The sequence below is a fragment of the Dufourea novaeangliae genome, unplaced genomic scaffold (assembly GCF_001272555.1).
Source record: "Dufourea novaeangliae isolate 0120121106 unplaced genomic scaffold, ASM127255v1 scaffold21, whole genome shotgun sequence".
Taxonomy (NCBI): Eukaryota; Metazoa; Arthropoda; class Insecta; order Hymenoptera; family Halictidae; genus Dufourea; species Dufourea novaeangliae.
The window spans coordinates 6,023,423-6,047,871 of NW_015373910.1; the positions used below are offsets into that span (position 1 = coordinate 6,023,423).

Here is a 24,449-nt window from a genome sequence, read left to right on the forward strand (position 1 = left end):
GTGGCGAATTCGTGAAAAAAAAACGAATCTTCACTTTCGCGAGGATTTCGAAAAGTGTCCCTTCGATCACCCATCGATTCCATTAATATCTGTTCAATTCACTCAGCATGTTTGCCTTTCAAACATTTTTAACAGCAATCCAAGAACCATACCACCGAAACTAAAACACTGAGAGGGAAATATCCGAATGGTCCCGACGAGATAAGATCCTGAAAAGAATTCCGTGGCTCGTAGGACTTATACAGGGTGAGACACTTAAAATAAGCCATCTGAATATCTTGGCTGTTACTGGTGACAGAAAAAACTCTGTCAGACCGAATTTGCATGGAGCAAATAATTTATTGTGAATTGTTCTCTGATAGATGGATACATAGAGGTCGTATGAAGGTAAACTTCGTTTTACCAAATGGAAAGACATCTTTTAAACCTTTATAAACAGATCATTGTACGTGTCCTAAAACGCTCTACGATATGGTATATAAAAAAACCTATTCACATCAAATTATATTTCTCGATACCATGCAAACATTTTCCTCAATCACCAGTACAAGCCGAAATATTCAGGTGGGCTGTCTTAACTGCCCCACCCTCTATAAAGCAAGAAATTTATGCCCACACATTCCATCCGAAAGGCAGTCAATGTCCCTTAAAATATCAGAAATTCTCTTCTCGTGTAATGTTTCCACGAATGATTCGTGGACCATAGAAGACGCGATAATACATACGAACGCAGTTCCTAATCTCGACAGGCTAACCGAGTAAAGACAGACAAGGTTTCTAAGCCAGCATCGGCACCATGGATTATGGGACGAGGCGAACGGGCGAGAGGTGTGTCGTTCGATTAGGCTGGAATGCCGGAGAGGTGTAGCAGCATCGAACCAAGGTCAGAAAAAATGACGGTCGGTTCCGAAGCCACGGGGGGATATCGAGAGGTAGGTGTATGGACGATGAACGAAGCTCTCCGGCCTTGTTTCGGGCCCAGAGACGAAGCTCCGAACCAGTTCTCGGAGAAAAACAAAATTCCTGTCCCAGGAAGACCCGCCGCAAAACAGGACCGGGCCCTGTCCTTGGGGTCCTGCAAAGGACTCGCGAAGGACTTTCACGAATCGCGTGAGGAATGAAGGACCCATCGTGTGAAACTGTGGGAAATTTTCCGGAACGAGATTCACTCTGAGAAAATGGGGACGTGCTTCGAGAAAGGGAAATTCGATCCTTGATTTGGAAATTGGAGGGATTCGCGAATCCTTTGGAAAGATAGGGGCAGGTCAAATTTCAGTTTTTAGAGGCATTCTCGATGGGTAAAATCATGCTGAAATTCATTGTTCGATATCTTAGAGTTAGGATTGATTTTGTGTACAATTTAACTACTTTGGATTTAATTAACCCCTTGCCCTATAATATCGAGTCAGACTCGTGTTGACGATTTCAAAATCGATTCAACAAAGAATATTATTCGGTTTTCTTTGAGTCGAAGCGAAATGCCACGTTGCTGGCATTAATATATAACTTTTACAATAAAAATACAGTTTTGATAACTACAGAATTCCTTTCGTTTCTGTGAAACTATCAACAATAATGTAAGTCTGGAGTCTGCAGACGTCAAGAACATCGTAGGGCAAGGGGTTAATGTCGAAATTATTATCACGTGTCTGACTCGATCTTGTAAGGCAAGGGGTTAATTTCCAAGTACTACGTACACACAAGTACACGTGTTCCTTTATTTTTATATAAATCCAATATAATAATAAATTCTTTTGTACATAATTCTTTATACGTTACGTTTCCATTAAGTAAAATAAATAAAATGACAGTATTAGGAACAATGGCAGTAATTGGGACATTTACCCGAGTTAGGAAAAAAATCCAGGCAACAGAGGGTTAAAAACGTCCCCCAAACTTACGATTTAAATCAGAAGGGATCCGACATTGGCTGGGGAACGGCAATTTCCGGTGATTACCTTGCAGTGGGACGAAAATTACGTTTCATGATTGTGACCTTTGGCCAATTAGAGCCTCTCCAGGCGAGCAATCAGCCGACCTACGTGAAAACGATATCTGGTGTCACGGGTACACCGTGTTCCCCCCCCCCCTGGTAAAGCTGTACGCTCTCTAACTCGGTCATGTGAAACTCTGTCGCCCACTCTGTAACGCGTTCTCCGTTCATCTGTCTTGTTCGTTCTCTTTCTTGACTCCAAGCGTCCCTGCCTCCTCCGAGCCAGGAAAGGATGCTGGCCTCTACCTTGAAATCGTTTCTCACGATCAATCGCAAACGATCCTCCGAACGGGAATTTCATTTTGTTCCCGGTGATCAAGACCTATCCAGCTGGGAGCCGCCTCCTCTTCGAGCAGAAAATGTCGGACGGCTCGATCGACGGTATTAGCAGACTTCCGTGTACCGGATTTGGCGAGCAGCGTGGAAACTAGCTTCTCTGAGAGATGTTTCACCGTCGACGGGATTAAAAAATACTGAAACGACCGATACCAGGGATCTATTGCGTGAACTTTCATCCAGGAAGATCGGCAATTAGAAACCTGATTCGATGGATTGAGATAAATTCGACGATCGACCTGCAGGATGGAGGATTTATTTCACGGTGGAAAGTGATCCTTTGAGGTGTTTAATGATTAGGTATTGATGGTTTAACACCTGGTATATACTCTTGGAAGAGTACTTCGTCGAAAGTATGGGAATAGATAATTAGAGGAATGAGGATAGAGGGTATGTATGTGGGTGATCAGGATTCTTAGTTGGAGGATACTCTTCAAATTACTGATTTTGATACGTGGTAGCTACAACCTTGAACCTGACCAAGATCGTACAGGATGTTGAAGAACAATGAAGAATACATGGAGACAGTATGTGTATTTTAGTTTGTATTATTCATTAGGATCTACCATATTTCCGGCAGTAAATGTTTTGCAACAATTTCCCACTCGAGGTAGCATGATTACCACAGCGTAACGAAAATACACTTCGCGCTAGCTCGTATATTCTCACCTGTGTCCCTCACCAAAAAACAGACAATTGACGACCACCTTACATCTAGGACACATTCAAAACACGCCTCGAGGACATCCACCTAATCAATTAATTTCGTACGTCTCCAATAAAAAGGGCAAAAAGACAGATTCTTAAATTGTGATTTAACATAAATTAATGTTATTAATTAAACCCTGAATCCGGATCTCTTCGAACGATTGACAACCAATTTGTATCCAGGATACTTTCGAAACACATCCCGAGGACGTCCATCCAATCAATAAACTTCGTACATCCCCAGTAAAAAGGCAAAAAAATAGAGATTATCCGAATTTTCCAAACAGTCGTCAACCAACAAAGGCCACTGAATCCTGAATATTTCAAACCCTCGACAACCATCTTAAACCTAGAATACATTTCAAACGACACCCCGAGGACGTCCATCAAATCGATAAACTTCGTACATCCTCAGTAAAAAAAATAAAAAAATAAAAACTGGAGATTTCAGAATTTTCCAAAAGACGATCCACAAAATTGCATATAACCTCGCCAGAGGTTTAGTAACCGTTTGGTAGGGCCAGAAAGTCGAGCGTGGTGCGAACGACCGAAGGTAACTCGAGCGAATTAGATCCTGCTAATTCGAGTGTTGGCACCGGTGCCAGTGCACTGCGGCCGGGGTGACTGCATCGTCCTGTTGGGAAGTGGGTTACGAATGTACTCGGCGAGAAAGTACATACATACATACAACGTCGAGCAGCCAGCGGGCCGATCCATCGCGGCTCGTTTCGCCGTGGAAGATTAGGCGCGGCTCGTCTCCGGTCCGCATCGATGCGATCGCATTATATCGGGTTCAACGTGTGCCGATCGTTCAAGAAGATTCAGGCCGAACTGTGGTACGGCTTCGACTACAACCTATCACTGTATGTATGTGCATGTGCACATCGACGGGTCTTTTTCACAGCTCGATACGTATATACCACGTACTTACACGTCCGTGGAATGCGGCTGTGCCAAATTCCAAAGAGCGACGCAACAACGCGCTCGATGTCTGTGTGTTCCGCGTGGTTTCGAGGTCAGGGAAGAAACGGCTATTTCACGGGACTAGGAAATCGTCTCTTCTCGGATCCCGTCCCGTGTGTTCGGCGTATCGTGTTTCCTCCGACCGTACGCGACGGTCAGAAATGGAGTTCGGTGCCACGGCTCGGCCAGACGTGTCGGTTCGGATGTTCGAGGGCTCTCGTTGGTAGATTTTTAACACTAGAACTAACGACGGTAAACGGATATTTGCTTCGATCGATGGATAAATTTTTGAACATTTAGAAGTCGAGGAATTTCTTCAATTTCATATCGTAATAAAAGGTACAAAAGATCTGAGAAAATGTATTGTCATGATATTTTAATCGTCGTTGTAAGAGTGTATTGACAAGTCATTTTGACTTGCTTGGTAGTTCTAGTGTTAAAGAGTATTTAATTTATTGGGTGGTAAGGTTGAGGACACTGGGATTTCTTTTCGTAGTTTTTTTCTTTAACTTTGGGTACCACTAGAAATTGTTTTCTTTGAGGCAAAGTGAAATACTCGATTGTCGATATTAATACTTAAGTTTTAGAGCAAATGTACAATTCCTTTTGTTTCTGAGGAATTATTGGTGATAAAGTCATTCTGGAGACTGTAGATATCAAGGAAATCATAGGACAAGGGGTTAAAGAACCTGTAGTTGTTTTTATAAATTTTTATTAATACGTTGACTGCCAGCTACGAGATAATTCGTAGTTGAAACATTGCAAACATGCTAGATTATTTAAATACCTCTACAAAATTTTGACATAAGATTAATATCACAGTATAATTCAAAACAAGACAAGCAATCTCTATTAATCAAACACATATATTTTCAAAGATTTATGACTTAAAAAACGAAATAACGTGTGTCTGGCTACATACTGCCTTTTCCACTGCGGCAAATCATTAAACTGCTCGGAGGCTAGATGTGTACGGTGTTCTTAAAGAAACATCCAATTGTTTCTATAAATTTTATAAAATATAATAACTGTAGTTTACAAAATAATTCGAGTTTGTTAATGAACGAAGATCATATATGAAATGGTATCATATATGAGACAGTGAATACTGCTATTGTATAGAGCGACTCAAAACTGCATATACTCATAATTTTTTTTAACAGAGTATGGATAATCTAAAGAATGAAGTATCCCTAGATTATACAAACAAAAGAAACAATGAATATATCTATCATAATATGAAGTTTAAAATAAATGACACAAGAGAATACTGTCTTTAGCTTACGAACTCTTTAATTCTACTGGAATTACGATCACACTAGAGTGCACTTTTAATCTTCCAATTCTATTCTGTATCTTCTAATTAATATACTCGATAAAGTTCCAAAAACGCTTGGAAGAGACCGTTGTTGTCTAAATTTCATGTTTTTTCCCAACTCAACGTTCCGTGCAGCGTGGGCATTTACCGTAAGCGAAACTCGTTTTATTTCTCCCGAGAGAATAGCCGTTGCGCGATTCGCCAGAAACGGAACAGCTGATCGTCTGCCTCGTTGCGGAGAATATAGAAAAATAAAAACGAGATAGTAATTTTTCGAGCTCTGAGCTCGACGAGTGGGCACTAAAACAGTTATTGCTGATCATAGTTCATTCGTCGTAGTACACGCAGTCTTTCAAGAACTCTGTTTCAGAATCTTATATTCTTTTAGTATACAGAATGCTGAAACTGTAATTATCTTTACTGTCAGTAATAACTGCAAATTCTGAACCCAATGATAATCGTTTTCTACCATATCATTATTCGAAATTGTAATCTACCCTATTCTCCACATAATTTCTTATACCGTTAGAAGTTCATACTCAACAATCAAATGTAAAAAAAGGTATAATTATGTGTATTAGAATGAAGGTGCTGAGTGGAAACCATTACTGTCATTCGTAAATTACAGGCAGCAGTCAATGGCCAATTAACACTCATCACGAGTAGAAGTTATGTGTCGTCAGAAGCTAGATCAATTGTATAAAGTAAAAAAAAAAATGTGTTTCTTCGGATCAGCTACCTACAGGCTAGATCATAGTTTCCCAATCTTTTTTGGCTCACCGCCTACTTTCAAAATTTTTGTTTATTCAACGCCCCCTTCGGTTAAATTATCTCTACTCTCAAAATTTCCAACCGATCTTATAAACCTAATAAGTTACATTGAAATTAAGAAAATAATATAACTGTAACGACTCTTCAAATCTCCCCAGCGCCCATCATTGGGTGGTCCCATTTTGGGAACATATGGGCCAGATGATCAATCGTCCAACCAAATGAAAAAGATCAAATCGTATACCGATCCGACCATCCCAACCCGACGGGAATCGGACGAAATTAGAAATACCACCGCTGGTACGAGCGCACAATTTCAAAATTACCGTACACCCTCGGTGTATTCCCGATCGAGGACTACGTTTACATTGTTATGCTCATTGAGCGAATTAATGCACCGTTCCATATAACCGGACGCAAGGACGCGAGGCGGGGGCGTCCTTGGAATTACCGCGAATCATTACCTTCGTTAACGAGGTTCTTAACAAGACCAGACGAAAAATGAAGAAAAACAAGTAAAGAAGAAACAGAATAAAAATCGATCGGGTGTACTCACTGCAGAGTGTCAGTGATTATGCGGACGGATGGTTGCCGCGGTATGCAACCGCATCGCTGTCCGGAGTCTGCGAGTGCGCGCCGATCACGATCAATCGGATATCTCCTCGTGGGCGCGCGATTTCTCTATGTTTTTACCACCGTCACTGGCATCCTCAGCCTCCTTTCTTCCGGTCTAAGCTTCCCGGGGATGGCTGTATCGATCACCAAAAACCGCGATCACAAAATTCGAGTCACTTCGAGATCCCGACTTCACACTCTGTTACCGGTTTCAACGTTCACTAAAACAGTAACCCTCGTAATAACCGATATATAAAATAAGTATAAAAATAATTCCCGTCGAACTTGGTTGTTTTTCTTTTTTACACAGAATGTTACGGATCTTTCCGTTTTAATATTCCCCCGAGTCAGAATTTACAGAATGGATCTTCGTGTAAAATACCGATCCACAAAAGTATCGTGTCTCTTTTTACCCTCACGATTTATACGTCGATTCGAAACTTTCACTGTTTAGGGACCGCGCGTTAAATATCACTTGAGCCTCTCTCTATCTGGTTTTCAGTTGCAATATGGGCACGTTCTTCAAATTGTTTTCGGTGTACCATGGACCAGTGTTATTCCGTGAATAAAATCACCAGAGATACACTCGCGATTTTATCGACATATGGATCGTGCGTATGGAAGTGTGTTCGATCGGATGATTTATTCGGCGCAGAGAGAGGTGTGTTTAGACTGGTTTTGTGCCAGTCTCTGCGTAACCGAACGGGTAATATTGCCGCGAAGAAGCCCGGACCGGGACTGACTGACTGTCGGCCGTAGGATTCATTTGGGTCAGCGGCACAACTTAGTATAGCGAACGCAGGGCTATGGACTATACTGTTGTCTGTTTTACACAGGCGAAGTGAAGGTGCTCGTACGCGTGGCTATAACGGAGCTGTCTTCGCGGCACGATTCGATTTTTCTACGCGCGGTGATTCTGTGATTAGTTTTCACGTGGTAATAAGCACCTCGTGAAATTCCGATGAACTTTCGATAAAATAAGGGAGAAGGAACAAAATTTTTCCAGCCCCGTTCTAATTGAGAGAACAGAATTATCGATAGATTCTTAGAAGTAGCCCGTTTTTCCCTGTAGTAAGTCGACATTTGGAGTTCAGATCCATTCGAAACTTTATTGTATTTATTTTAACGGGAAACTTGAACTATGAACAATATACGTATTGGAATAAAGTTTAAATAACTTCACATCTCTTAAGCAATCCGTTCTTTTCACAGCAGAAGGCTGAAACTTACTAGCCCCAAAACAGTTAGGCAACGTGTGTTACAGCAATGTTTGTATTAAGTCTGCCGGTGATTATGAAAGTGGTTTAAGTCAAAAATCTTAAAAAATTGAACGTATCACTTATTCAGTGTTAGATCGATTCACGTCACAATAATATGAAAGCATTGTTGCAGAATATTATTTAATCGACTTAGGCCACTTTCATAATCACCGGCGTAAGTAATAATAATTGAAAACTTAGGGGTGTGTTGTTAGCATGAACAGAATAAAGGACGCAGGAAGAGTCGGGCTAGAAACACATCGCACAGTTTGGAAAATTATCCTAACATTTAATCCTGACATTAAACATTTAAATCCTATCCGCTAACAAGTCTGCTTTGGCTCACATCCACGCATCTGTGTTGAAAAAAATAATATGTACATATAGAAATATAATACATAGCTGTCTCACTCTCCACCCTCCACTGGCTCATAGGAAAAAATATTTTCTCTCGTGTAAGGTATATGTATATTCACTTCGTCGATCACTGGTCTAATACGGACGATCTCAGGACTGGTAATGCAAAGGCATGGTGGTCTGTGGTTTTAGTTCCACGTATTGGGAATAGTCAAGTTGCAGGACGACGTAGCGACTGTTTACGAAAGCCCTCTTGAAGGGGTAAGCGTTTCCTCGGAACAGCACTGGGCAAAGGGGCGGTTTTCCAATAGCCTTCGCGGTCCCGTAATCGATCATGTCCCAGAGATCTATCATTTGGCAGCCAACTGGTCTGGAAATAGAAAGCACCCTTTCACGTATCACTTAAAATCTCTTCTATCCTCCAATAACTTAGAATTGTTTAATTACAGATTGGCAAAGCCAAAGCACAATGGCTCCTCCAGTATAACGTAGCCGACCCGCATGTCCCTCAGAGTGGAGTACACCGAAGAAACGTCTTTTCTACTAAAGACCTCGTATACTTTCATCGTCCGATCCCTGAAGCATAGAATAATTAATAGCAAGTGAACAGAATAGTAGAAGATCCGTGAAACGGAAATGCACCTCATCTCCTTGTTCTCGTAGTAAGGGTTGTTAACGATAGGTCTGCCCGTGGACAACATCAGGTTCGCCATTAGTGACATTTTTCCAGCGAAGACCGCGTGTTCTGGAGTGTTGTTCTTTATCCATTCGAACAACTCCTCCTGCTCGATGTTACTGAATTCACCTACAACGCGAGAATACCAGATCTAACGTCTAACGGAGATAGGTACCTGAAAAGTTTTTCGATTTTCCCACGATCTTACCTATGACACTTCTTTCTTCCTGAAGCCTATCTAGACCATGATAGGACATCGCAGATATTAACAGAATCACTATGGCAATTTTCATCGTGTCTTTCCTTAATCCAAGTTTGTCTAAATACTTGCTCGCGCAGACTGAGCCCCCTATTATGCAGAGATGGGGGTTCATGAACAGTTTCAGTCTCATAATAAACACTGCCATGAGTATAAAGGCACCAGTCTGGAGGCCGTTGTAAGCTAGATCAGCTTCTATACACTTGGGGTATCCTTTCGCTTTGTAATTTCTGTACCAGAAGTAGACTGCCAGGATTCCGCCTAGCACGGCGCTTGGTAATAGTAGTGTCTTTATAATAGCGTCGTAGCTTCTGTATGGTAGGAAATCGAATTCAGCTGAACACGTGTACAACATTGTGTGAAAGTCCTTGTAACTGGTCAGTTTCGCCACCAATATATTGTATACGTGTGCATCGTCCTCGTATTTGAACGAAATGGAAGCTTTTAAGAACGTTGTGCTAACCGTTACCAGTACAATTTCCAGAACTGTTAATAATTTTGTACCAACGTATCGAGACTCTGGTAAACACATAACGGTGCTGGTGAACATAAGGCAAAGGTAAAGAGAACGAAGTAACGCGGCATCATCGGTTATACTCCTTGTTATCCACGTAGGCCACGCATGAATTACACAAATGCTTATATAGAAATTATTCGGTATTATTTTCATCCATTTAAGTATAAGCATCGCAATGATCTGTGTGGTAAACACAAAATGGGAGAATTGCCAACAACACAGACTGATGAATGTTGATAAACCCATTTTCTGAAAGTATTTGATACAAGTTATTTTCTAAAGAATATTTTCTGCTTCCGCTACAGTACTCGATCAAATGTTTCAACGCACTACGCATAAATCCATAGGCAGTACTCTCCATTCTTTTTTGGTACCTTCTCGAAGAATTGCAGTTAGCATATACATTTGACACAGTATCGCTGGGTATGCAAAACTTTCTCGCAGTGGTGGAGTCCACTGAACACGAGTGCATTCATTGTGATTGTAAAAGAAGAATAGTATCGTGATAATTCCACTGCTCACACTGTTGCTCAGGTACACAGAATAATAAAATAGTATGGCTGCAGTAAATACGGTACTCAACCAGACAATTTCTAAGTAAAAATACACAGGTACTCCAAGGCCTTCACAGCTGGTTACCGATGGCACACCTTCTCCTCTTTCTATCTGAAAGGGATGCTTTTCTGGTCACTCTAGAGGAGGATGGTTCCTATAGTTTCTATTATACAAAGAGTCATCTTATAATCAATCTTCTATATAATATTCAAAAAGTTTAATTTTGAAGAACTTAAACATGTGAGCATCATAAGCGTCTAGATATTAATCCTTCAGTGGTAATCCCTTCAAGATATTTGTATATTCTATTAATGTATACATATTTCATAACTAAAGTGTAAACATAAATTTACTCTATGTGAATAATTCATCCTTTAAATTATATCTGTATGTTATAAATCACTTTGCGTATTGGTCTAAGCAGTAGAAGTTAGAATGATCACATTTTAATAATGTTGTTATAAAGTAGGAAGTACAAAATTGATAAGCTTGAGGAATTAAGTGCTCTTACAGCCAGACTCTGTATACAAATTTAATATAAATGAGTCTCACTTGCCAACACTCCTCTATCGATATGATTCCAAAATCCTTGGCACAATGATAAAGCCATCCGGCTACCAGCTGTAAACCATTAATTCTTATTGCTTCCCACCCTCATCACCTAGCAAACGAGAGTTCACCAATCGGAGTACAATACCTCTGGCAGCAAGCTATACTTCCTACCGGCATTGATAACATTCCCATACTCCGAAATGTTATCGTGGCTAATCTTTCTCCAACCGTCCATGAATGTCTCCGATTCCGCGATCGTTTTGAAGTACGAGTAATACATTCCCTGCGAATGTGAAAAAAAGAAAAGGGAATCATACCTACCCATCGTAATGAGAATTCGACCAGCCTTTCAGAATTCTATCAAAGTTCGTACCATTTCCGTGCGGAAGGACATTTCCCTCTCGATTTCGGACAGGTGCGAGAAGTGCCGGTCATTTTCGAAGAGCGTATTACACAATTCGGTACTGTATTTATACAAAAATTGCGTGCACTATCAGTCTCTTTTAATCAGTTGTCTCGCACCTATAAGATTCACGGCGAATTTGTATAAATACATATTTTAACGACGCGTTTCTCAGAACCACAGACCAGATATAGAATAGAATTGACATCCAATATAATCTTGTGTCTCATGCGTTGTGGGTGATCGTGGACTCCATCTACGGCGAGCTCTAAAGCCAGTTACATATATGTAGTTATCACTAGAGCTGGCGTGCAAAATCACTAACGGTGATGCAATACGTCAGTAATTAAGCATTTAAAATGAACGTCATTAGTCTCAAATTGTCCCTCAGGACTTAATGCATGGACCCAATAGTGAAGAACCCCTAAATTAGTAAAATTAGTTATGCTTGTATTCGGTAGCCCCTTATGGGGCGCTAACCCTAATTGCAAAATATTTCAAAGACATTTACACCGCTAAACGGGCATGATTCTTCTTCGTTTTGCATTAGATAAACGTATAATGAACGTAGATTACTATTTTCTAACGGTTGGAAACCAGTAATTACAAGAACATTGTTAAAATCACATTTGTTTGTAACGGTTGACACTGTCTCTCGTCATGCGTACCCCGGTTAGTTCACATTGAATAGCTCTTCCAACGTTATATGACCAGGTTACATCTTGATCAAGCATTCAGTTTAAAGCTGAAAGAATGTAGATTAATCTCCAGTCATTGAAAATACCAATAAACGACCAGAACACTGTTAAAATCGCATTTAATTGTTGAATACCACTATTTTTTTGACTGGTGGCGCCACCCGTGGCAATTCGCTCAAACTGCTAGCCAAATTATACCGACAGGTAAGTGAAAATTTAAGCAGATGGAAAAACGCGAATTTCTCATTAATTAAGAGATACACACGAACGTTGTTAGTCTCAAATTATTCCTGAGAACTTACTGCAACGACCCAATGCTGCAGAACCCGAGAATAAGTAAAATTATTTATGGCAGTATCAACGCTGACCCTTATGGAACGACAACCCGGTTTCAAATACGTTTATATCGCATTTACACCGCTAAACGGGCATGATTCTTCTTCGTATTGCATTAGATACAACGTTCAAAGAACGTAGATTACTATTCTCTAACGGCTGGACACTAGTAATTACAAGAACATTGTTAAAAACGCATTTGTTTGCAACGGTTGACTCTGTCTCTAGTCATGCGTATCCCGGTTAGTTCATTTTGAATAGCTCTTCCAACGTTATATAGACAGGCTACGCCTTGATCAAGCATTCAGATTGAAGCTGAAAGAACGTAGATTAATCTCCTGTCATTGAAAATGACAATAAACAACCAGAACACTGTCAAAATCGCATTTAATCGCGGAATACCACTATTTTTTCGACCGGTGGCGCCACCCGTGGCAACTCGCTCAAACTGCTAGCCAAATTATACCGACAGGTGAGTGAAAATTTCTAGTGATGGAAAAATGCAAATATCTCAGTAATTAAGTACTTAATATGAACGTAATTAGTCTCAAATTGTTCCACAGGACTTAATGCATCGACCCAATAGTGCAGAACTCCTGAATTAGTAAAATTAGTTATGCCTGTATTACCGTAGCCCCTTATGGGGCGGCAACCCTAATTGCAAAAGATTTCAATCGCATTTACACCGCTAAACAGGCATGATTCTTCTTCGTTTTGCATTAGGTACAACGTTTAAAGAACGTAGATTACTATTTTCTAACGGTTGGAAACCAGTAATTACAAGAACATTGTTAAAATCACATTTGGTTGCGACGGTAGACACTGTATTACGTCATACGTACCCGGGTTAGATCACTTTGGTCAACTCTTCCAACGTTATGCTGACAGCTTCCGCCTTGACAAGGCACTCGATTTGTAGCTGAAAGAACCTACATTAATCCCCTGTGATTAGCAATAACAATAAATGTCTAGAATACTGTCAAAATCACATTTGTTTGCAACGGTTGACACTGTATCTCGTCATGCGTACCCCGGTTAGTTCAATTTGAATAGCTCTTCCAACGTTATACGGATAACTTTCGTCTAGATAAAATACTGGATTTATAGCTGAAAGAACGTAGATTAATCCCCTGTCATTGAAAATAACAATAAACGACCAGAACACTGGTAAAATTGCATTTAATTATTGAATACCACTATTTTTTCGACTGGTGGCGCCATCCGTGGCGAATCGCTGAAACTGCTAGTCAATTAATTGGCCTGGAGTTTGAGCGATTCGCCACGGATGGCGCCACTAGTCAAAAAAATAGTGGTGTTCAATAATTAAAGGCGATTTTAACAGTGTTCTGGTCGTTTATTGTTATTTTCAATGCCAGGGGATTAATCTACGTTCTTTCAGCTTCAATCTGAATGCTCGATCAAGACGTAACCTGTCCATATAACGTTGAAAGAGTTATTTAAAGTGAACTAACCGGGGTACGCATGACTAGAGACAGAGTCAACCGTTGCAAACAAATGCGATTTTAACATTGTTCTTGCAATTACTAGTGTCCAGCCGTTAGAGAATAGTAATCTACGTTCTTTAAACGTTGTATCTAATGCAAAACGAAGAAGTATCATGCCCGTTTAACGGTGTAAATGCGATCGAAATATTTTGCAATCAGGCTGTCGCCTCATAAGATGTTACGATAATGCAGGCATAACTAATTTTATTAATTAAGGGGTTCTGCACTATTGGGTCCATGCATTAAGTCCTGTGGGACAATTTGAGACTAATGACGTTCATTTTAAGTGCTTAATTACTTAGATATTTGCATTTTTCCATAATTAGAAATCTTCTCTCACCTGTCGATATAATTTGGAGCGACAATTCGGTTGCCAAAACGTATCTATCGCATTTGAACCGCTATATGGACATGATTCTTCTTCGTTTTGCATTAGATACAACGGTTAAAGAACGTTGATTACTATTCTCTAACGGCTGGACACGAGTAATTAGAAGAATAATGTTAAAAGCGCATTTGTTTGCAACGGTTGACATTGTCTCTCGTCATGCAAACCTCGGTTAGTTCATTTAGAATAGCTCTTCCAATGTCATATGGACAGGTTACGTCTTGATCAAGCGTTCAGTTTGAAGCTGAAAGAACGTAGATTAATCCCCTGGCATTGAAAATAACAATAAACGACCGGAACACTGTTAAAATCGCATTTAATTATTGAATACCACTATTTTTTGGACCAGTGGCGCCATCCGTGGCGAATCGCTCAAACTCCTGGCCAATTAATTGACTAGCAGCTTCAGCGATTCGCCACGGATGGCGCCACCAGTCGAAAAAAATAGTGGTATTCAATAATTAAATGCGATTTTGACAGTGTTCTGGTTGTTTATTGTTATTTTCAATGACAGGGGATTAATCTACGTTCTTTAAGCTACAAATCGAATGCTTGGTTAATACGGAAGCTGTTAGTATAGCGTTGTAAGAGTTGTTCAAAGTGAACTAAACGGGGTATGCATCGCGATATATAGTGTGAACCGTTGCAAACAATAGAGATTTTTACAATGTTCTTGTAATTACTGGTTCTCAGCTGGTAGAGAGTACTAATCTGCGTTCTTTAAACTTCGAATGTAATGCATGACGAGGAAAACTGATGCTCGTTTAGCGGTGTAAATCCGATCAAAACCTGTTGCAATTGGGGTTACCACTCCATAAGGGTCTTCATTAACATATGCATAAATAATGTGACTAATTCTGGGTTTCTGCAGTATTGGGGCTAATTTGACTGTAACACTTAAAAAAGTTTTGAGGTTCCATTTATATCATTGTCCTGTGAAAATGTTCATAGTTCTAGCAGCATTCATATTCCAATCGAAGAATTTACAGAATAAGGAAAAGGAATCTAAAGTAATTTTCCGTATTTCCATACATCTTTATATCGAATAATTTTCTAAAATATTCAAAGTACTAGACATTTTTAGACTTTGAATCTCATATCGATTTCTAAAATAATCCTAGTTCGATGTAATATAGAACGCGGTTTTATGAGATAGATTCGAAGTTCGCAGCCATTAGCTCGATATTGTCTTGAGTTTACAGTACTTTACCGATGATAATATCGATTGCCCAGGCCTCACCACGAGGAGGTTGCTGCGAGTGGAGGCCCAAGGTAGATAGATGGAATCACAAGTTCTACATCTACCCACCTTTCACAATACACCTTATAAATAACTTAAATCTTAACCATCTAATACTATCGGTACCAAAATCCTTCGGCGGATGACTTCTTTTTTGAGCCTAATAATACTCAGAATTCATGCTTCACCGGTAACGTCGGGTATTAACACTAAAATGGTAACAGGGTTACGTAGCCCTATGAACGTGGAACAGAAAAAAGCATTGGATGATAGGTCTATTCTATACCTAGTCGGTGTTAGAACCCCCGGAGCATGCGTAAGAGCCACCGTGTGTGTAAGTTGAACTGTGTAACTTGGTAAGGGGTTCTATAGCCCCCGAAGCATGAGAAGAACACTATATTGGATGTTAGGTGTATTTTATATCTTGCCTGTGTCACTATCTTCAAGCTTTGTCACTTTCCATCGCTGCCTTGGGAACTGCTAGATTTTGATCACGTGACTAAGACATGGCGCAATGATCCGCGCTATTTCAAAATGTCTGTCGATTGGATGTACAAGGGTCTTTTATCAATTTTGCTACAGAATACACAATTCCAGTTGTGCTGATTTTTATGTTAATGCGTTAAGGATAGAACAATGCGATTACAGTGAAAGGATTCAGTCATACATTGTCTCAAAACAGTGATAAATGTATAGCCATACTGAGAGGAATTTTAAGTACATAACCAGTCAACATTTGTACCCAAATAAATTCCGAATTTTAACAGAAAAATGTCATAAATATTCATGCAATTGGAAAAAGCCTTAAGCAGTAAGTAATAGAAACAAATATACGAATCGAATATGATTTGCAATTTTACTAATTTTAGCATAGACAGAACACAATCTTCCAAGTCTACATCCATAGCAATCGTATTTAAGATTTCTGATACATTTCAGAGGCAACTGTACGTTCCTTTTTATCCAATATACAGGTTCTTTCCGTTTGTAGCATTGCGAGTCGTCGAGTTATCCATAAGCTTTCTACGAATATTCAATTCTCGGAGAAAGGAAAATGATTTTTCCAGGGCAGCGGTTCTTCCTACGGCCCTGGATGCGCGCGTATAGCCAAGCGTGCATTGGCACTCCCGCTATCGATCAGTCGCGTGTTAGTCCACCGTGACATGGAGGATCTCCTGCTGCAGATCGTCAGGGAGTCCAGCAATGCGAAGCTACAGAATTTACGGAAATCGGCGCAGGAAGCGCACGGTATGTCCATTTCGTCCATACAATTACAAACAATTGAATTCTACCAGAATATTACCATTGAACACCTTCTCCACTTGGTTCAATATTCTCAATAATTACCCTCGGTTAACACCTCTTCCTCCAACGTTCGTTTATTATTTTACAAATTGTTGAATTATAAAATGAAACGTCCTTTAATACCATATGTGTCATTTGTGATCTACGATGATGTACACATACACAATAGCTATCATAGTTTAACATCACTGCATCCACCCATTATGTTATCTTTTTATGATTTTTACATTACAGAATTTAATGATCAGTCTTTTTTTCATTAATGTGAAAAAATTTGATTATTAATTTGGTACAGTCTGTAAATGGTTGCGTTATCTTCTCTGCAGATTTCCTGGACAAGCAGCAAGGGTTGCTACGCGATCCACCCCACGAGCTGCGGGCAAAATGTCTACACACATTTCAGCTAGCACTGGAGACAAAGCGAAGCAAATTCGTCGCGTTCGGTCTCTCGGGATTACACGTACGTGGCGAAATGAATATTAATGCACTCATCGACACGTTATTTTCTTTTTTTTTTGCGGTGTCGTGTACGCACACGTAAAACACACATCCGCCCGCGGGAAGGAACTTCGCGCGATAAAGCTCGGAGAGATATCGACTGAACAGCTGTGACCCTCGAAACTTTACTTGTCTAGGTGCTCCATATTACATGGCATAACTATAAAACCCCCTTAAAATTTTAAGTCCTTATATATTGTGGTTAAAATAAAAACGAACCACTTTTTTTTCTAGGGAATAGAATCTATACTTTTCTAAAGAAACATTATTTCTCAACAGGATTTCAGATATGTGATACTTGGTTCGTTTTTATTTGAAATACAATACATAAGAATTGAAATTTTTTGTGTGATTTTGTAGTTATACCATGCAATGCATTAAAGGAAAAATGTAATTATTTTTTCCAAATTTCCGCAGCTAGGAATCTGGAAGGTTCCATTCTATATTCTATTTTAAATAAGCGAAGTCTTTGAGATTTCGTCTCCTTTTTATAATTTCATGGATCGATTTTCTTTTTTCATACGTGTGGTTTACATTCAGAAAATGCTGAGGGACGACAGATTCCAGTCGCCGTACGAGCCAGAGGACGATTCCCTCTGGTTGCCAGCGCAAATGTTGCACGCGATGGGCTCGATTCTGTCGCAGTCCGACGACACTCAGACGGACTTGTTGAAAGTGAGCTTCACAATTACAGACTGAACGTATCGGCTGAAGAAGAAATATAATCTATACGATGGATTTCCCGTAGGTTCTGTTACAAGTCGCGTGTTCCTCTTACTGGACGATGAACGGCCGTTTAATAATCGCGATTCTAACTACCTGCTGCGAGGCTTTCGAAAATGGGAATCAGGCTGTAAGAACCGCTGCTCAAGCTGCTACTAGTCAGACCCTGCGATCCTTCTGTCTCTTTTTAGGTAATTGAAGTGAAAAAAATTGTAGAATTAACGTCGAAACGCCCATTCAATCGAAATGATCCATTTGTAAATTACCCTAAAAGTAAATGTCGCTCGAAAGTTTTGAAATTTTTATCAACTTTTTCCGTGAATGTTATATAGTGGGTGTCCCACCTAACGTGAGCACATTTAGTGTCTCATTTAAAAAAAAAATTAAGACTTAAATGTTTGCTTAGCATAGCATTTGCTCATGCTAACCAAATAATACTTTCCCCTCGCATATTTCTGGTATCAACAGAGAAAGACTCCGTATTTCTAAACGATCTGTCGAGTATATAGTATGCTTGATACATGCAAAATTCTCGTGATCGCAGTCAGACGAATGTTTGATCGATAAAACGGTACCACTCGCGTGCCATCCGATCGTAATCCGCATGATTCCGTGCTCGGCGATCTATTACCCTCGGAACGATTTGTCGGAAGGGTAGCAATTTGACGAATGCACGTGTCTCTGTACAGACGAGGAGTGCCAAGAAATGGACGAGAACGCGAAGAAGAACAAGAACGTCTGGGAACGGGGTGTCTCCTGCTTCAACGAAGCTCTGCCAATTCTCCAGTACATCTGCAGCAAGCTGGACGAGGCTCAAAAGTAAGACGACACGGAACGAATTCCAGCGGAATTCTGCATCGTTTCAATTACAGGAAATCGTGTTCCAGCAACGGAAGAAACGGCAACACGGTCGTGTTCCTGCTGGAGTGTCTGCACACATTGATCTCTTCGTTGCCTCAGAAGATCCACACGAACGGGCATTTCACCACGTTTCTCTGGCAGAAGTTTTGCCCCGCGTTGATAGCTTTCCTCGGTACGCCGAGGGTGGACAAAACGTTCACCTCCAGGGAGGGAAAGGAAAATGAAGTCGGAAGGGGCTCCGGATACTTGGCCACTTCTTTGAGCTTCGACAGCCACCAAGCGAAGACTGTCTATAGGCATGTTGACTGATCATTTTTTGAAATATAATACGATGTAGCGAATAGAAATTATTTTATGGACATTGGAGACCAGATAAAAAAGTCATAGAGATTTGAAGATGGTCATCTGATATAAAAATAGTTTTTTCCCGAAGTCCGAGCCTTAAAGTATACGTTTGACAGGTTCCAGGGTCTCCCCCTCAGTGGTGGGGATTATGTTGACACTATTTCTCATATTTACAGCATTGGAACGGAACTGGTGCGATTGGTAGGCTGCGTGGGACCCCTACGACCAGTTCTAGAATCTGTGTTCCATCGTATGCTACTCTATCCACCTCCTCAGCAACGTCTCGAGCCTCTGAAAGCTCTGAAGGAGCTTCTTCGTAGTCCAAGTCGAATAGTAGACTTTGCCGGGCCGTTGTTAGTGGAGGAGGACAGATCGAGTCATATTCAGAGCGACATGGCGTTAATGAGACTGTAAGTTGATTTCTACATAAGAGGATTATACGAATAATATACCAATGTCTCCGTCTGCTCTCTCAGGGCAATGGACTCGATCGAGGAATCAACGACCGGCGGCCTTAGTATATTGCACGCGAGCGTTTCGTGTGTGGTCGCGATGCTTTCTGCTCTTCAGGAACTGTGCGAGGGCAAGGCTATTAATCACACTTACACGTGCACGATCAATAGCCTCTACGAGGACCTCGAATCCTGCGACTATAGGGGACCGCTGACCTACCAGAGCATGGCTAGGCTGCCAAAGACGTACAGGTGAATTTTAAATTACCTATTCTGGAAGTTCTTGTGTCAAATAGAGCAACATGGTAGTGGGGATGCTTTGAGTTTCTTTAATTCGAAGTAGAATGGTTGTACCAATGTGGACCAAAGTCGAATCATCTGTCGTTGATGTTCAGAGAGCAACTGGAGCTGATGAAGAAGGGGATAGGCTCCGATTCCGACTCCTCAGGTCACGGACCGTCAGAGGATGGCGACTCGACGGACACAGAAGGACCTCAGAACGACTCAGACGAGGTCCAAGAAGAGAACAGCCTGGAAGACAATGAATACGCAATGGAGAACGAAAGGGAGAGGCTACGTTTAGAGAAGCTCCCGAAGTGTTTACACGTGGGCAGACAGGTAGCTGATGAGTGCAACGTGGACGTGGAGAGGCACAACGCCAGAAAGTTCGTGAAGACACTGAAGAGCGATCTGATTCCTATGGTGTTGAGCCTGAGAAGCAACATAGAGGTCGACGAGGCGTTGCAGAACTTTGCCTCGGAGTATTGTCAAGGTACGTTTGTTTAAATTTTACACCGAATCTTTTTCTAACACGATTTCTGCTTAACCTTCAGGAGTCTTTGCGGCTCAACAAAAGATCCAGGAGCAGACTGATGTTAGTACTGACTCCTGTGCTTTGATCACTATCATGAACGCTGATGGAATTTACCTGGCCACTTATGCAGCCTTGCTTCTGAACTTGAAATTGATTAGGATCAATTACTATCACGAGGAAAGTCGTCAGATTCCTATCAGCGAGGTATGCAGAGTAAAAGTAATACTTCTTCCTGCAGGCATTGATCGATTGTTGTATTCTTCAGGAACAATTTGTGGAAGAAGTGCATGGATCAGGAGTTCTAGTTTATCTGTCCGCGACCTGGTTGTCTGAACTCTATCAACAAGTGTTGGCTAGCAATCTGCTCGAGAAATGTGGTTATAATCGTCACTATACTGAGCATAGTGCTTTGATAAACGTTCTCACCGGTGAGTAAATGGTCTGATAAAGACTTAAAGAAATGAACCTTAATCGAGACTTGCTCCTTTTTAAGATGTCGACGGAATTCCTGGCAGCCAAAGGGGTGGACAGCTTCTCTCAGACTATATAAGATTAGAAAAAGCTCAGTTATCCCGAAGTGAGCCTACACCAGAAGCTGAAGCAGGCGCCAAGCTGTCTAGAAGAGTTCTGACTTGCTGCTGGGGAAGCATGATGACTGTTTTGACAACTGGACTGAATCCTCCGAAAGAGGAGAATAATAAAGGAATACTGAACAGAGATGGCGGTAGAAGAGGTATCAGAGACACTGTCGTTCTGTCCCTGGAAGGTCTTCATAAAGCTGCGATTCTGAGCAATATACTTGGTCAGTGGAGATTTCAAAAATATTGACGATTTTCTAAAGTCTAGAGTATCTGAAAAATAATTTTCAATCGTTGTTATTTAGGTTTGCAGAATCGTTGTGGTTCGATCTTCGCGTTATTGGCTAAGGCAGCCTGCACAGAGCAGTCTATATCGAAGATCACTCGGACGAAGGATGTTCTGCGTTTAAAATTGCAAAACAGAGCGACGAACATCCACACATCCCACGCGTTGAGCATGGATGTACTCTTGGGAAAAGGCTTGGAGCTTGGGAGCCATGGTAGTGACTGTTGGCCACATGTTTTCACGTAAGATATTTAAATGCAGTGTTGTTCATAAGTATTAGGACACTTTTTCTCGATAATCATTTGAACTCCAAAACACGTTAGAAAATTGTTAAGGACATTAAGTAGCCCAGCGAATATTCAAGCTAATATTTACAGCACTACAAAGTGATGAAAGCAGTGAAAAATACATTATCTATACTAATCTAGAGTAGTATTTATAAAAAAGTTTTGTTCTATAAAAAGCTGCTGTCTCTACGTGAGCAAATTGGAGCACGACTTCTTCGGAAGAAATCAAAATCCATCGTTGCCAAAGACTCAACAGAAGAAGGAAAAAAAGGACACCTCGAATGGTGATGCCAAAGGGAGTCAGGATAGGCTGAGGTTAAATTTCAACATCACGGATGAAGAGGAGACTTGGTAAATCATCCTGAAATTATTTCTTCACCGTTAATATTCATTCTGTGTGATGAATTAAGCTGTATTCCCACAGTGTCGATGTCTATAGTTTCTTATCCAGCCCATACACGCAAAACCCCAGTTCGGACACGATCCCAGAGATCATCCAAGAATCGAACGCTGACAGTCAGTTCAACGGTATCCTTCCCGCTGACTACGCGGCCAAGATTATCTGCGTTTTGTCGCAACAGGTCGACAGACTCTTCGAGAACGCTGCGCTGAAACTGAACCTACGAGCGTTATGCCTGTTCCTGACTGCTCTCTGCAAGGCCAGCAAGGCTCAATTATTTAAGACCACAGATGGATCCAAGGAGAATAAGAGATTCTGGTGGAGGAGGAGCAAGCCCAGAGAGAACGAAATGAACGTATTACTTTTGGCTAGATTGGGGGAGGTGATGTTGAAGTGCGTGAAGAGATATGATGTATATTCTTAATATGTTCCATATTAACCAGAGACGTTTTTTTTTAGGTCTGGAGTATTCTTGGCCCACACTTCATGGAAGCAGCCTGCCACAAGGACCGCAGTATCTCAAAGAAAGCTGTTCAGTGCATTCACGACTCAATGGCAGCGTTATTGAACGAGCAAGTGGAATTGCCACACTTCCACTTCAACGAGGCTCTCTTCAAGCCTTTCGAGAACCTTTTGTGCCTAGAGCTCTGCGACAGCGATGTGCAGGACCAAGTAGGTCATACTTTTGATCATTCCCATTTTGTTAACCCTTTAACGCCTAGACCCTTAACTCGTTATTTTAAAATTATATTTATAATTACTTTGTTTTTGTGTATTACGAGCCCTTTAACGCCCAAACACCTCTTCTGAGGAAATAATTATTTCTCGCGATTAGTTAACTGAGAAATGGTCCCAATATGTGTACCCCATCTCTATTTTCCCGACAAACCCCCTGAAATAATTTCAATTAAAGTTGCAGTAGTGCTGAAATCTCTAAAAAGTACGCTCTATTAGTTACAATATCTAATAAGTATCGAATTCTGAATTATCTTTGAAATTATGATAACATTCGTCTCTACTAGATCGTCAGTTGCATCTGCGAGTTCGTCGAGACCAATCGTACGGAGATCCGTTCTGGCTGGCGACCTCTATTCGGCGCGTTGCGTGTAGCATCGGTCGGTAATTCAGATTCCGTGGAATCTGCTCCACTTCTGGAGGTCTTCAGGGTCTTTCTGTCCACGGACAACACGTTGGTGTTCGCTAATGCGGCGCTAGATTGCATCCTCTGTCTGTTGAGGCACGTGAGAGGTATCGGTGACACGGAGGGCCATCAGGAGGAGCCGGATCAGCTCGATATCGGGGAGTCTAGACGGATGAGATTATGCGTGGAGAGTCTGAAGTACCTGTTGAGCTGCAGCGATATCCTGGCTTCGATGTATGGCATGCCAGCCTGTCCGATCTTCCATTCGGCCCAGAGGATCCAGGTCTCGACCATCCCCCAATACGTCGACCCGATACTACCCAACTCGGAGCTGATCAGATTCGACAAGCACGCTGAATCCATACAAGAGACCATCCCAGAAAGGCCGTACGACGTCCTGATGGATAACGTTCATACGAGCACGACCTTGCAGAGCATGGACAAGCCCAGTGGCATCCTTCGAGTCTGGTACATCCTGATCGAGGGACTGGCCAGTGCGACGATGATCTGTCCCAAACGCTACCAGCCTCACACTCTTGAGACACTCTTCCATTTACTACGGGACACCCTGAACGTCCCTGGACCATCATTCGGTCTGTATTGCGTGAATCATCTGCTGCTACCGATGGTCCAGAACTGGCTCCGTAAGACATCGAAGATTTTCAGGGGATGGGACAATTTCGCGCCCAACTTCAAGCAATGCTGCGGCCTCACGACTGACCTGGTTGTCGATTATCTGACTCATTTACAAGGTGATTAAGAAAGATTCCTTGAGTAGAAGACAAGATGTATAAATGGATAATTGTAACTGTGGGTGGTTCTAGGGCCTGAAGTTGTTCGAAATGACGCTTATCTACCAGCCACGACGTTGATGCTGAAGCAATTGCTACTGGTGATGGCAGAGTGCGTCGTGCAGCCCACCGAGAGCATAGCTCGATTAGGCTGCGCCTGTATTAGGTAGGTAGCCTTTGGATTCATTCTGATCCCTCGGATGTTAACTCGAGTCTTCGATAACTATCTCTGGACACCGTTAAAAGTTCCATCTTGTTAATTAAGTAAGACACTATTCACCACGGTATCTAAGTCCAGAATTGAGGAAGGCTAGATTTTGCATTAGCTCGTGGCAGGAGGGGGGACAACCGATCAGAGGAAGGGTGAATCATAACGCGGAGGTTCGATGGAATGTCCATCGACGGAGGTTAGATATATCGTCGTTACGGGCGTAGCGTGCGTGTAAGATGATAACGAAGCTTGACAGGCTGTCCGGTGGGATAAAGTAGCCACCGACACTCGACACCCCCGGAGCGTCG

The 24,449-nt window shown here is 41.4% G+C and overlaps 2 protein-coding genes across 2 annotated transcripts in view; one reads left to right on the forward strand and one right to left on the reverse strand.

Moving 5' to 3' along the window:
- Positions 1–8,169: 8,169 nt before the first annotated feature.
- LOC107193943 (probable C-mannosyltransferase DPY19L1) lies at positions 8,170–11,897 on the reverse strand. Its single transcript, XM_015583482.1, has 9 exons — positions 11,890–11,897; positions 11,253–11,343; positions 11,025–11,162; positions 10,880–10,948; positions 10,103–10,438; positions 9,205–10,021; positions 8,963–9,125; positions 8,768–8,896; positions 8,170–8,690 (listed from the first exon to the last, which is right to left on the reverse strand). Exons 1-9 carry the CDS (start codon positions 11,895–11,897, stop codon positions 8,471–8,473), a joined length of 1,971 nt encoding a protein of 656 aa, XP_015438968.1. The 3' UTR covers positions 8,170–8,470.
- Positions 11,898–16,612: 4,715 nt separating this feature from the next.
- Positions 16,613–24,449, forward strand: part of LOC107194086 (brefeldin A-inhibited guanine nucleotide-exchange protein 3) — a 13,912-nt gene continuing 6,075 nt past the window's right edge. Inside the window, 18 exon segments of the mRNA XM_015583650.1 lie at positions 16,613–16,697; positions 17,081–17,214; positions 17,793–17,927; positions 18,001–18,166; positions 18,665–18,794; positions 18,848–19,132; positions 19,358–19,591; positions 19,658–19,885; positions 20,029–20,405; positions 20,467–20,651; positions 20,713–20,875; positions 20,941–21,249; positions 21,331–21,553; positions 21,776–21,949; positions 22,023–22,425; positions 22,458–22,670; positions 23,021–23,891; positions 23,964–24,096. Of these exon segments, the coding sequence (XP_015439136.1) occupies positions 16,613–16,697; positions 17,081–17,214; positions 17,793–17,927; positions 18,001–18,166; positions 18,665–18,794; positions 18,848–19,132; positions 19,358–19,591; positions 19,658–19,885; positions 20,029–20,405; positions 20,467–20,651; positions 20,713–20,875; positions 20,941–21,249; positions 21,331–21,553; positions 21,776–21,949; positions 22,023–22,425; positions 22,458–22,670; positions 23,021–23,891; positions 23,964–24,096 (4,448 nt within the window).

What these genes read in the sequence shown, in the direction of transcription:
- LOC107193943 (XM_015583482.1), bottom strand. An exon ending in AGTATAGCTTGCTGCCAGAG is followed by an intron (nt 10,949 to 11,024) that starts GTATTGTACTCC and finishes AATGGTTTACAG; the next exon opens with CTGGTAGCCGGATGGCTTTA. An exon ending in CGATAGAGGAGTGTTGGCAA is followed by an intron (nt 10,439 to 10,879) that starts GTGAGACTCATT and finishes CATCCCTTTCAG; the next exon opens with ATAGAAAGAGGAGAAGGTGT.